At 44.9% G+C, this 15,000-nt stretch overlaps 1 protein-coding gene across 2 annotated transcripts in view; it reads right to left on the reverse strand.

The window, feature by feature from the left end:
- The window catches only part of cntn4 (contactin 4), a 105,308-nt gene that overhangs the window by 35,826 nt on the left and 54,482 nt on the right, over positions 1-15,000 (reverse strand). For both annotated transcript variants that reach the window (XM_048254007.1, XM_048254008.1), the window contains exons 6-9: positions 10,522-10,725; positions 8,190-8,292; positions 7,534-7,718; positions 2,179-2,318 (exon numbers count right to left, since the gene is read on the reverse strand). In XM_048254007.1, the coding sequence (XP_048109964.1) occupies positions 2,179-2,318; positions 7,534-7,718; positions 8,190-8,292; positions 10,522-10,725 (632 nt within the window). The remainder of the gene's footprint in view (positions 1-2,178; positions 2,319-7,533; positions 7,719-8,189; positions 8,293-10,521; positions 10,726-15,000) is intronic.

The raw sequence follows: 15,000 nt of genomic DNA on the forward strand, positions 1-15,000 counted from the left end.
CAGCCCACAAATCAGTGTGTTTTGTCACTTGATCTGTTGCGCAGGAAATAGCACTTGATCATGCCTCGCCTGGTGATTGTCAATAGCGCTCATCTTGACAGATGTCTAGGGGAGGCATGAGGTGTCGAGACGAGCTACCTTTATATCAGAGGGAGAGCGCAGAAAAGGTCCTTATTGATTCGTCGTAATGAATAAGAACAAATGACACATTTCTTGTATTCACAACACAGTTGACCTTTCATCATCAGATTGATTAGACTGCACTGAGAGACGATGCTGACATTTAAAGATTTAATACATCCTGATTAATTTCTTCAATTAAAACGCATCAGCATTTTTTATCAGCATAAATTATTAAATTTGGTTGATGCTATAAGACAATTGGCTACGCTGCCATTTGACTGTGTCTGTAAGGCATCTATACTTAATGCAACTCATCTTACATAATCATATAACAATTCGAGCCCAAACCCTAGTAAGGACTCAAACTTTAGGACAAAATACTTTTTTGTTGATCAAAGTAAGTCTTGTAGCCTGACAGATGAATTTCACTTTCTCTAGACCCACCTCTTCTCTTTTTTCTCTTCTCTTCGTTTCTTTTTCTTTTTCAAAAAATGTGAGGCTAGGAACTGACAGATTGCTAATTATGCAGTGGCCAACTATAATCTGCCTTTATATTGCAAAGAGAACCTGCTGTTTGGAGCGTTGCCTGCGGACATAATAAAAGTAGGTTCACTCATCCCTTGCACATATATAAAGTCTGCGGATGGATCGATACGGTCTGTTTTGTTCGCAAACATTTTGTTTAATGAAGGAAAATTAACATAGAGTTTATTTATGCCACGCAAGCTGTGCCTCGCCGCTAACTATCAATCACCCTCAACTTACCACCCAGCTAGGCTTGGAGAAATGTGCAGCCGAAACGTATGGCGTAAAAACACCAAGCAATACATCCTGTGGTAATGAATGCTTCACTAATGCGGTAGAGTAAATAAAACAGGGTTGGATCATTAGTTAAATAAATAAACAAAGGAATGAACCTAGTAACTCCTCGCCCCGCCTTTCCTGATGAAGTGTTTACTTCGCCTCATCATGCAGTGTGCATGTGTGTGTGTGTGTGTGTGTGTGTGTGTGTGTGAAAAATAAATAAATAAATAAAAAAGTAGTCGCAACGACACGTCAGTCGGGCAATATGTTTATAAGCCCTCTCACTCCCTCTTCCTCTCTTTCTCTTCTCCCTGGGGGGAGAGCAGGATTAATTGCTGGGCTTTCGGTGGAGATTTAACAGAAGATTACCATGGGTCTTACATCATCAAGCTTTAAGATTCGACTCAAGCGCTGTGTGCTTGTTTGTAGTTGGGTCCCTTGAAAGCAGACGTGTGATGAAGACGTTTGAGTGTAATGTGATAACACACACACACACACACACACACACACACACACACACACACACACGAAACCTGTCAAACCAGTCATCAAATCCCAAATCTTCCCAAATGTGCCTTTTCCGCCCTCTCCCTGCATGAGCGTCAGTGTATCCTTCTGCGATCAATAAGACACAGCGGCGAAAACAATAAAGAACGCTAAAGGAGCTGATGTCAGAGCACATGGTGTACAAGCACAGAGGAGGGGGGGGGATTTCATTTAACTCCTCTCTGCTTTTATTACATTTCGTCCTTGGCTGGGGATGTGAGGGACTTCAGCACAGCTGGGGACTACTGAGGAGAGAGGGAGCGGCAAGAGAGAGAGGTGGAGATGAAGGAGGGAGGGAGCGAGGGAGGGGATGAGAGAAGGGAGAAGATAGAGAGATGGAGGCAGAGGTAGACAGAGAAGGAGAGAGAGGGAGCGAGGGAGGGGATGAGAGAAGGGAGAAGATAGAGAGATGGAGGCAGAGGTAGACAGAGAAGGAGAGAGAGGGAGCGAGGGAGCGAGGGAGGGGATGAGAGAAGGGAGAAGATAGAGAGAGGGAGGCAGAGGTAGACAGAGAAGGAGAGAGAGGGAGCGAGGGAGGGGATGAGAGAAAGGAGAAGATAGAGAGAGGGAGGCAGAGGTAGACAGAGAAGGAGAGAGAGGGAGAAGGACGTGATTGTGTGGGAAAAAGAGTGTATGTGTGTTGGGAGTGTGTGAGTGTGAGTGTGTGTGTGTGTGTCTGTGTGTGTGTGTGAGAGAGAGATGTACCTCGTCAGACTCCAGATTCTCTCCATTTCTCATCCATCTGAAGGAGGGCTTGGGCTTGCCGGTGGCCTTGCACTCCCACACCAGAGACTCATCCATGGCCTTCTGCACATCCTGCGGTAGCTCGATCAGCTGGGGAGGGGCTACAGGACCACAACACACACACACACACACACACACACACACACACACACACACACACACACACACACACACACACACACACACACACAGCCCACCAGGATCAGAGCCATCTAACATCATCACTCTTAAGCCAAGCAGTTTTCTTATCCCACTCCCTACCCATTTTGCAAGTTGAAATAAAACATTGTTGAGATTAGATTGCCTGTGCCTTGTTGATATAAACACACTCCTGTTGGGCTTGTTTGCCAGTGTGGTGGGGGGAAGTAGAAAGGGAAATTACACATAATGTATTACTTTGCCTATGACCAGCGGTATGAAATGGCCCTTCCTGAGCCCATTAAAGTAAAGTATGGTTTAATTATACATGAGCTCTATTGATTTCTATCTTTTAAGTGCATGTAAGTCAAACCTTGTTAATTATTTAGTAAAAACTGGGAAGCATATTGGGTACATCATTTATGTCACCTGATGAGATGAGGAGAATTGATAAACATATAAATAAAGCTAGTGCATACTGAGAGAGGGAGAAAGGAGGAGGAGGGGAAGAAGGGGTGAGGAGAGAGAGAGAGAGAGAGAGAGAGAGAGAGATTTCTGGATTTATTTGATCAGCTCCTCCACTGGCAGATCAATTCTGAATAAGTGGGTGTGACTGCAAGCTATGGAGAATTAGTGGGCCAGGTCAAGCATTTGCATTCCGCATCATCACTAGCCCCCATCCGCAAGTCCTGCGTGTGGAAGTAATAAGACCACGCTCTCTCTGCTATCCGCACCCATGGGATGGATTCTCTATGAAGGATTAAGCTGTATGTCGACATAAACTGATGTATCATATTTAATGAACACTGTATAGCCTACTGAAAGTGCAGGTTTGTGTATGTGTGTGAGTGTGTGTATGTGTGAGTGTGTGTGTGTGTGTGTGTGTGTGTGTGTGTGTGTGTGTGTGTGTGTGTGTGTGTGTGTGTGTGTGTGTGTGTGTGTGTGTGTGTGTGCATTTTTATGTGTATGTGTGTGTACATGTTTGTGTGTGCATGCGTGTATGTGTGTGCATGTGCGTGAGTGTGCATGTGTGTGTGTATGTGCGTGTGCATGTGCGTAGTATGGATGAATGAGTGTGCAATAGTTTTGTTTTTTTCATTCCTGTGTGTATATGTGTATAAATGAGTGCATGCTGGTGTGTGTGTCTTTCCCTGTGTCTGTGTAACTCGTGTGCCTGTACTTTAAAAACTGCCTAAGGACATAAGCAAAGCAGTACTCCGAGAGTCCATTATCACCAGTCATTTAGCAGCACATCCATGCTACTGCAGTCTTACTGCCCGGCCTGCAGGCAATGTCCCACCCGCCTCACCTCTGTGGACCCCACTCAGGTTGTTTATTCTCCCTCTCCTTCGCTCCCTTTCTTTCTCTCTCTCCTCTCTCTTTCTCTGTCTTTTTTCTATCTCTCTATCTCCTTCTCTCTCATTCTGTCTCTCTCTCTCTGTTTATCTCTATCTCCCTCACTCTCTCTCTTCATCCTCTCTCTGTCTTTCTCTCTATCTCTCTATCTCTTTCTCTCTCCTTCTGTCTCTCTCTCTGTTTATATCTCTCTCCTTCACTCTCTCTCTTCCTCCTTCTCTCTCTGTCTTTCTCTCTATCTCTCTCCCTTCTCTCTACCTCTCTGTCTCTCTCTCTCTCTGTTTATATCTCTCTCTCCTTCACTCTCTCTCTTCCTCCTTCTCTCTCTGTCTTTCTCTCTCTCTTTATCTATCTCTCTCTCTCTGTCATGGCCACTCAGCCCATCGCTCATCCACCGTGAGTGTATTGACTTTCAGGCCCAGTGCCCCACATGAAAGCCGCTCTCCTACGGCTGCGTGATCCTGAGCCAGTGGGCAGCCTGTCAGCCACGACCCTTCCTGAATCAACTCAAGACAGGTGGATGGGTGGTGGTGGATGGGGGGTGGTGCTGGTGGTGGTGGAGTGTGGACACTGGGTTGGAGGGTCAAGCGAGAGCCTCACCTCTCTCCTCAAACGCTGGCCTCCCCATGAATACTAATTAACCAGATCGTTTGGCCGTCCTGTGGGGTTCAAAGGACCACGCCGGGAGATTGTTGTGCAAAATAACACACTTCATCGCACACACAGGACACAACAGGCTCCCCCTCCCTCTGTGGTGGCTATTTTTGATTTTCTAATTTCTTTCACATCCAGTTATGTGAGACGACCAGGCTACTGCGGGTGTTGGAGACTACATTTTACTGCATTAAAGGACAGCAGACTTGCAAAACAACTGAATATTGCATGGACATGATTAAAAAAAAGAGAGAGAGAGAGAGAGAGAGAGAGAGAGAGAGAGATAGAGTGGAGGAGAGGAGAGGAGAGAGGGGGGAGACAATTACAGTTTCCCTTTTAAGTGTCCTTTGAATAACATGAAAGAGTCCTAATCAGATACTTCACAACGTACTGTAAAAACACCAGCAGTATTAATCAGAAAAAGGGCCGCACTGAAATGTTTAAACCCAGAACTGCTTGCAATGCAGATGAAGGCTGGAGTGTGTGTGTGTGTGTGTGTGTGTGTGTGTGTGTCTGTGTGTGCTCACACCAATTCCATCCCACACCACCTACCCACCAGGCTCCCCACCCGTCTGTCTCTCCACCCACTCCCCCCACCTCCCGAGCTGACGGAGGCTCTGCTGCTGCCAGCTGCAGCGATAAACATGAGATACTCTTATCGATCCCCCTCCCCCACCTCCCACCATTCCCCCACTCTGCTGACCAATGTCTCAGCAGCTTAATTCCAGGGGACTTCAAAATAAGATTACAGATGTGTATCACCTGCCAGCGTGCGGAGGAGCTGAGAGCATGCCGCCGCGCTCAAGAGGCCCGGACCCGCGGCTAATCCTGACAAAAACACGCCTGCGGACGCACGTATCCGATGCTGCTGCGGCCACAACGCCGGCTACTATAGCGACAGGGCTGCCTGGCGGCGTCCCCTCCTCCTCCTGCTTGTTTGCCAGTGTGATGTTGTGGGTGGAGGTGGACATGGAGGAGGCGGGAGGGGGTGGAGGAGGACGTTTGAGGAGCGCAGTAAATAATGGCAAATTGTTTAATGTACAGAATGAGCTATGCCCCCAGCAAATGACAAGATCCTGACTTATGGACAACGACAGCAGGAGTGTGGAGAGGTTTGGGGGAGGAGGAGGAGGAGGAGAGGGGCTGAGTTTGTGTGTGTTTGTGTGTGTGTGTGTGTGTGTGTGTGTGTGTGTGTGTGTGTGTGTGTGTGTGTGTGTGTGTGTGTGTGTGTGTGTGTGTGGGTGGGAGGGGACCAATTGAATAGAGAGCGACTGAGGTTGGTGGAAAAAATCAAGAGATTGCTCGTAAATACAGCACGGGCCTAAATTTATGGCAGCAAGATTAAAAGTCAGAGCATTAGTTACAATGTAACCATTACCACAACGAAGCATGCGGGGAAGGAAAGAAATAAACAATGTGACTCCGTGGAAAGACTATTGTGCATTCCTGGGTTACCGTGCTATTAAACGTATTATTACACCAGTCAAAAGGCTCCTGTTTGCTACCACTGCCTTCTATAAATAGCATTTCTTTTCCCATTGTCTCTGTTGCAGCTTTTGGGACTCACAGTGGCCCACATAGCTCAGAATATAAACAAAGACAACAGGGCTGCTAAATCTGTGTGTGTGGAGGAGAGAGAGAGAGACATAGAGCAAAAGAGAAGGAGGGCAAGAGAAAAAGAGAGCAAGAAAGAGAGAGAGGGAGAGAGAGAGAGAGAGAGAGAGAGAGAGAGAGAGAGAAAGAGAGAGCGAGAACCCTGTGCAGGCTATTCTTGTAAATGGGCCATTGGGTATGCAGCAGAGAGGGACTCCATGTGGGAGAATAAATCTCACTGGTCTGTTGCCTACAGGTACTTACTTAATAGGAAGCCGTCCTGTATGAGCAATACCTCTGGATGATTACCACGGTAGCAGGAAAGGTCACGACCCTTCATTTAAAAGTCCATATTAAATATACTTTTCCTGGCATGGCTTGGAGCGACACACACACACACACACACAGCAAGGATAACGGAGACTCTTGCGGTTATGGTCCTTTACATTAATCAGAGTGAGTCAATCCCCAAATTCCTTCCATTGCTGACTGTGCAAACATGTCATTGTGTTTGACAAATGTTCTGTGAAACTTCTATTCCAGCCAGTGTATAGCATGAGTGTAAGGATGCTAAATAACGAAAAAACACATGACATTGACAGGAATAGGAAGGCTAGCAACAGGAAGGCTAGGAATAGGAAGGCTAAATAGCCTGTGTGTCTGGCAAAGGAGCTAAGTAAGTTTGGTCAGGAGAAATCTAGATTCGGGTGTGGAGAAGCCTAGATTGAGATTCAAATTTGAACAGAATGCTTCAAGCAATTTGATTCATTCAGAGGAATGCCATACTTGAACCTTCAGTAGTTAATAGAGTGTTACATGCTAGACCATTCTTGGTGGAGTTTGCAAATCAGTAAATATCAAAAGCTAGTGTATTACACTCATGCAATACACTTATGGTAATGTAATGTCATGACTGAAATGTACTGTTGAAATTTACATCTAATAAGAGTTACTCTTTCATGTGTTGAACTGTGCTCTTTCATATTATTTCGATAGATATCCTTTGCAGGTAGACATTTTGTGCAGTAGACTAATAGCACAGAAATATGCCTGCACAGCAAGGACTGAAAAAAAAACCCAAAACAAAACATAATCCACAATGTCATTAATTACAGAAAAACAACGGATGAAGTGAAATGTGGAATCATGACGTTGTCCTAGCATATGTGCCTGAGGCCTACCCACAGACTTAACAGCTCCGATCTGAAGCTCAGTCGGGTGTCAATCATTGTGCCATCTGCTTGAAACCCTAGATCAGGCGCAGAGACAAGGTCGGAGTCAAGGTCACTTCCTCATCCACTGCCTTTAATCTGGATAAAAATATTAGAGGCATCATGACCACCCGGGTTTAATCACACTGATGCCCTGTTCAAATCGCACAGCCATGTGGGCAATGTGGAGTTTTTCCCCTCTTTTTGTCAATCCTCCACCGTGTTCTTGGAGATTCAGAGACCAATGAGATTTGTTTGTGACGAAGTTCTTGTCTGAGTGAGTCTGACATGGCAGCCTCTCTTTCTCTCGCTCTCTTTCCCAGTTCAAATATTCATGCGGCCATGACAGGATGGGTTCGCCTACCGTAGAAGGACAGTTTGCCTTTCACCGCGTTCCTTCCCTTGGCGTTGTCGGCCGTGCACTCGTAGATCCCAGCATCCTCCTGCTGGAAGTACGGGATCTCCAGGACGCCACTGGCCTTGCGCATGTCCACCTTCCGAGAGAACGGCACGCCGTCGGTCCTGCGCCACGTTATGGATGGCACTGGGCTGGTCATGGGGACAAGAAAACAAGCAGTTCAAAAACACACTACACCAAAAAAAGAATTTAATCTGAAGCAAATAGTGTTCAGAATTATAATGACACTTTGTCTTGTTCACAACACTGTGGACCTTGGGACTTCTCAGTGCGAATGTCTATAACAAAGATCCTTTAGAACACAGGAAGAACACTTCTGTGAATCGTCTCGCTTTATCAACCGTCTCTGTCTATAACATGTTCGAGAAGATCTTGCAGGTAACATAGCTATAATGAAATCTATAAGGATAGAAATTCAATTGTAAAGATATGTTATTTTTAGAGGGCCCTTGCTTCTCAACAGCATGATGAATTGAAGTTACACAGTGGCTCTCACAATGATTCTGTTGAATTTAGAGTCTCAATGGTATCATCAGAGGGAGGCATAGGGCAGGTCTGTACTGTACCCATAAATCACGTTGTGTCAACCACATTGGACTTACTTTCCCAAGGCAAAACACTCCAGCTTCACCGTGGAGCCTTTGGCCACTGGTACAAGCTCTGGAAACTGCACTTCAATCTTTGGTTCATATTCACCCATCACACCTAAGAAAAGAAAAAAAAAGAAAATATGGAATGTGCTAAACAGGAGATATTTTCAATTACACAAAAGCCACAGAAAGCGTTTTTAACTTGCAGGGCTGGATGAGTGAGAGTGGAGGCAGAGGCCGTCTTTCTGGGTAGACCTTTTTCATAATGAAACACCAGAGCGCAGACTAAGTTGTCTAAAAATAGATTTCTAATCGCAGCTCTCTTAAGGCACTATTCCTCATCACTCTCAAAGTACCGCTCAAGAAACGGGGCCGTGGCAAACAATCTCAGGCTCATGTTTGAACGGCACACACATGGATACACACACACACACACACACACACACACACACAAACACACACACATATATGCAAGTGCATACACACACACACACACACACACACACACACACACACACACACACACACACACACACACACACGCACACACATGCAGGTGTGTACACACACACACACACACACACACACACACAACCCTAATTTTTGCTAGGCAAACGTTATCTCGCCTGTCGTGCAGCTGTGAGAGCTAATTCAGATCCTTAACCGTAGTGTCTGATGCGGGTACGGTAGCCAAACTAGCCCTACTGTGAAAAGACACAGGTGGAACAGACACAATAGTCTCCTCCTAGAACCTTTTCCTTGTGCTGCACACGCCAACTTTGACCCTTGTGGGTGCCGATAGTACAGAGACAGACTGGCAACTAGATTGATTCACATTCGTTTGCCATGAAGAGCCGATTAAGTGCCCACTGATTTTATAGTCAGAAAAAAAACATAGTCATTATAAAAACAGTTGATTTAATGAAAGCCATATAAATAGAAGATTAGAGGTTCCTTGCACACAAGCAGATATTTTTAAAGGAAAAATCTGCCACAAATAACAGCGCAGACCCCAGGGTTTAGGAAATATCTGTATAAAACAGACAGATCTGAGACTGCAGCTTGTTTTTGCTTAATTATAACTCGCACAAACATATGGTGCAACACACCAGTGCGCGTGCTGATTTAAGCCAGGCAATTCCCACCTCACTTTTTGAGTACAGACAGGAATAATGCTCGTCTATGGCAGCGCTTCAAGAGCTGTTTATGTGCACAAGCGGCTGCCTCTGGGCCTCCCGAGACTACGAGACTCCAGAGGGCGAAGGCAGTGCTCCTCTGTGGGTGAGGCAGGCTGCAATGTGAATGGCACGGTCTGCCACGGCTCTCCATATATCTGTAAACATCGACCATGCTGCTATTTTATAGAAAAGGGGGCTGTTTCTGGCAAGAAATGTAAGCTGAGGTCTCCGCGTCAAACACCATCATACTGTCCGTCAGTTCATTAATAATGACTGAAATTCTTCCTTGGCAGCTGGAAGGTAAACAAAGATGCTGACAAAGAAATACCAATATGGACAAAAAAAGAGTCTCTAGTCATGTCTAGTCATGTTATCTGTATTCAGGCCCTGGCTCCATTCCACAACTGAATACACGGCAATCTATTCTGTTTGTGATGGGGAAAGAGTTTCCTTGCACTCATTGGAATGCAATGCTGTATCAAACAAAAGTGTATAGCATGAGCAACTCATTCAATTGAAGAAGACCAGTCCATTGAGGCCCATGGCTGTTATGCCAGTGAGAAGCAAGGTTAGCTTATGCATTAAAGCACACTATAGCAACCTATAGCCAACTATAGCACGATCTTTCTCTTCTACTGTCCCTTTAAGGCCTTATGTGGATGAGCATGGGGACTATTTTTAACTTAACCATATCAAAGCAAAAACCAGAGTTCACTTTAAGATCACCTTGAGACAAATGACCTTTTCATTAGCGAGCCTTTTGATAAGGCCAGTCTAGGAACAGCAAAACACATGCTACCAGGCCATCCTTAATTTGCAAAGAAACAGCTCATTAACCTTTGGTCATAATTTGTATTCCTTGAAAAAAAAAGGCTAAAGCCATTGCCGATGTTTTGATGTTGCATACTGATATTTGAGATGATTGTCTTTGAATCTGATTTTCTTTTAGAGTTCTAGAAGCATCTAGGAAGCCATCCCTAAAACAATAGGTCACACAGGGAGACACAGACACTCACAAAAACACACACACACAAACACAAACATGAACATAAACATAAACCCACAGACACACACACACACACACACACACACACACACACACACACACACACACTGTGTTATGACGACCAGTGCAGATGGAGACATGAAACAGGATTGGGTCTCACCATCAGAACGTAGCACTAATGGAGTAGGAGGTCCCTCCACCCTGGTCTTGGTGACAGTGTTAGTCACCACACAGGTGTAGTTGCCCACATCGGACGGCTCCACCTTGGCGATGTAAAGATTACCCGTCTTCTGGGACACGAAGCGACGGCTATCCTGTTTCACCACTGATGGGTACTTGTTGAAAATCCAGGAAAACGTCAGACCTGCTCATACAAAAGATAAAAAACAAAAACATATTATTTATTACTAATAATTTGTTATTTCTGAATCTCTCTAAGATAATATGTTGCTTTATATCAACACACAGTCTGAAATGCAACTATACTGAAATTTTAAAACACTCACACACACACACACACACACACACACACACACACACACACACACACACATACACACACACACACACGAATCCATGGCTTTAGTGTGTTTCTCTTCTGTGCAGGAGTGTTGTTGCTGGGCAGCAGATGTGGGGTGTTCTCAAGAGTCCTCTGCCCCCCGTGAACTGCCAAATTACCAGAGGGGCTTCATGCCAGGGTGAAAATGAATGTCAGTGAGGGTCAGCAAGATGATAACTAAGCTGCCGCAAAAAAAAAAAGAAAATGTAAAAACAGGCCTGCACTGTATCAGAGGAATGGAATTACTGCGTGGTTGGTGTCTCAGCGTGTAAGCTATCTCTTCTAATTTAAAAAAAAAAAATTGTTATAGCCACACTGAACCAAACAACTGCTTTCATCTCTGTTTTCTGAATAACAAGGAGGAACAGTGGTATTCACTGAATGAGCCACATAACATTCCACTATAGCAAGACACCTAATATTCCTGAGTTATTTAAAAACCCAGAACTTCAACATGTATGCTTTTGTGTCAAAAAACAACCTTTGCTGTATCCATGGACCATATGCACACAGCCCTGATGCCCTGTACAATTATAAACAAGACAACTACTATTTCCAAAAAGTTAATTGTGAGAATACAAAATCATTGTCAACCATATAGCATGTAATGATTGCTCTTGACAGTTTTAACTGGATTACACCAGTATTCATATTCTGCTTAATGCTTCCAACCATGCTGGATGATTAAGAGAAATATGATGCCATGTCTCTTTTGAGCCCTAGCATGATGGGTATCGTGTGAATGTGTCATTTACAGGAGAGAAAGTGTAAAGCTCCTGTTTTATAAAGGATTGGCATTAAAACAGCGTGGGACTTTGTCTCCAGTGCACATTGGTAGTAGGGAGGGCAGATGTGGTGGGGCAGCAGTGAGTCCAACTGCTGAGATTCTCATTCATAGGCATTCATCTGTAGAGCTCACCATACCTGGAGATCTCATCAATAGCACTGATTAAGGCTTAGCCGTGTGTGTGTGCGTCTGTGTCTCTGTGTCCCTTATGTGTGTGTGCGTGTGCGTGTGTGTGTGTGTGTGTGTGTGTGTGTCCCTTATGTGTGTGTGTGTGTGTGTGTGTGTGTGTGTGTGTGTGTGTGTGTGTCTCTGAGCCCTCCTCGTGCAGCTTGACTTTGCATGATAATCCGTCTCACCCTCCGGTTGCCAAGGCGTTCCAATCAGCAGCTCCGATGCCTGGTGCCCTTCTACCTTACAGACACGTAGCCTCTCCCCACCCCCGCTGGGCCTAATCAAACCTATTCACTCGTTAGCGGGCCGGTAATTAAACAAAACACTCTTGGAGGATCCCTTGCTTTGCCTGCCTCTAACAGGCTGGTCATTTATCACAGCGGGGACGGGATGCGCACCGGCGCTCCGCTCCGCTACTCGCTCCCCAGACCGCAGAGGAAAGGGAGAGGGAGTGGCCTCTGAGGACCACGTCCACCTGGGCCCGCATGCTCTACTTACACACTAAAGGTGAGGGCCACAGAGAGATGGGTTGAGTTGAGAAGGTGGTGGTGTTGGTGGAGGGTGGAGGGGTGGTAGTGGTGGAAGAGGGGAAGCAATCTGTTCCTAAGCAGGCCAAGCCTCCACTCCTTCTTCCCCCCACCTGCTGGGATGCTACACGCTTCCCCCTGCCTTTCTCTCTGGTGGAGAAGGAGGCGCTCACAGTCAGTGGGCACCCACAAAGCGGGAGTGTTAGCGACTGCCGAGGTGTTAGCACTGCGTGCGCGTGCTCCGGGGGGGGAGCCGCCACCTCCCCATCTGCGCTCATTTCTCTAGATCATCAGTTTGCTTTTGCAACATAGATTGATCTTTTTATGCCATTTTTTTTTGTTTCTTTGGCATGTTTTTTTCATCTCAGGTATGCACACAGTTGAATTCAGACTGCGGTTTATTCCGCAGAAGGTAAACAGCAATTTCGCCGTAATTGTTCATTATATTCCAGCCTTGCTAATGGGTGACCACATTCACGCTGCTGTGCACCTGGTTCGATTGCTTACAGGTGTAAATAAGTGTTGTGTTTGAAAAGTCGCTGGCAATTACAGATGAACAGAAACTAATTATGGAGGGTCTCTTCATAGCCAATGTCCTTGAGCACAGAAATATTAAAACACAAACACTAAAGCAAATGAAGAGTGGATGTTTTTTCAGGGAATCCAAAAAGCTTAATCTAGCATCCTGTGAGAATTTGACTGAATTAATAATACTAAATCGAAATAATTAATCAGCACTAACAATACAGTTAATGAGCTAAGTAACCTTATTGAACCTTACATGTAGATGTATATTTAATTAAATTTGAATTTGAATTTCCCCTTGGGGATCAATAAAGTATCTATCTATCTATCTATCTATCTATCTATCTATCTATCTATCTATCTAAATAATAGCCAAGGTACTGCAGTAGCCCAGAGAGAGAGAGACAGAAACAGAAAGAGAGAATGAGAGAGGGGTGGGTGTAGAAAGAGAGACAAAGACAGAAAGAAAGACAGACAGAGAGAAAGAGACAGAGAAAAAGAGAAACATACTGTATATGAGTCAAGTTCTACTTACAGCACAGAAGAGCAATATATCTAAAACAAACAACAAACCCTCTGACAAAAAACCGCACCACCTAAACATGTTGATCCCCTTTCCCTTGACCGAGCTCAGCTACCCAAGCAATTCTCACCATCCTAAAACAGAATAGAAATGCCACATTGACTAATCCACAGTGTGGTGGAGCTTCTGAGTGTTCCTCTCTCTCTCTCTATCTATCTCTCTTTCTCTCTCTCTATCTCTCTCTCTCTCCCTCTCTCTAAAAGATGATATGTAAGGGAAGTGGGAGTTTTCACTTTGAAGAGTCCCCTGAGAGACGTGTCAGATGCTGACAAAATACAGAGCACATTATGGCAAAGACTGCAAAGGTTGCAAAAGCGTTCTGAGGAGTCAACACGAAATGAAAAGAGCAGGCGGCACAGTATCCTAAATGACTCGCAGCAAATGTACATACCATGTAGGGCCCAGAGAAATAATAAATAAAGAGGACTGCACTTTTCTGGGAGAGAAATGCTGAAATTATGAAATTACTACAATCGAGTACAACATGGAGAATTTACCCTTATACGGCTGGACTTGCATTTGCAAGTTTGCAGAGTTGTCTTAGAACTGAGTACCAAAGGGAAAGAAATGGGGCTTTAGGGATAAAAGCACATTTTATACGCTGTTACTTGGAGGCCAAATTTTGAATGCATGAGGAAATCAGAACACAGGAAAGAGACTTGTTATTTTTCCATTAGAAGTCTAATCAAAGTAGCGAGACGAGCAGAACTATATCTCCACAAAGGAGTGTCCTGACCAGGGCAAACTGTTAGATCTGGGCTTAATGACAAATGATTTAAGATGCTTGCACAAGCATTCCTAATGTGTCTATTAGTGACAGTGTTTGGAGCCAACAATTAAAAGCAGCCTCTTGGCTTTGCTTACAGCATCTAAAGCGATTAATATCAACACTCCGCAGGACATCACAAATCCCGCCGCCCCCCCCTCGGGCTCGGCCCTGCAGCTCGGCCCCATGGGACACCTGTGCAGAGGCAGCATTTTATAAACACAATACATATTCATCTCAGCGGGAAGAATAATTACTAGAAACAAAAGGAAAGTAGGTCTGCATCAACAGACAAAACAAGCCATCGATCAAAGACAGGGAGAAGGGGTGAGAGGGATGAGGGTCCAATAACAGTAGCGAAGCAGAGGTTATTGGGAAGTTTGTTTACGACAGGCCAGATTCTGGAGAGGCTGGTGTTGTATCTGCAAGGAAAAATCCTTTCATCCTGATTATGCGTGATCAATGTCAGCTTCTAATAAATATTAATTCCGATGCAGCAGCCTGATCATCATCTAGTATTAATAATACATGCAAAAAATTCCGTCTAACAACAATGTGTGCATTCTTAATTACTTTCCTCAACGCAGCATGCTGGGAGTTATATATATAAAAAAACAGAACAAAAAGCGTACTAATTGTTGTGTTGAAAATTTAACAACCCAAAGTAGCGTTGAGCGAACACAAACTCATTACCCACAGGTTCCCAAGAGGGGTCGTATTG

The sequence above is a fragment of the Alosa alosa genome, chromosome 10 (genome assembly GCF_017589495.1).
Source record: "Alosa alosa isolate M-15738 ecotype Scorff River chromosome 10, AALO_Geno_1.1, whole genome shotgun sequence".
NCBI lineage: Eukaryota > Metazoa > Chordata > Actinopteri > Clupeiformes > Clupeidae > Alosa > Alosa alosa.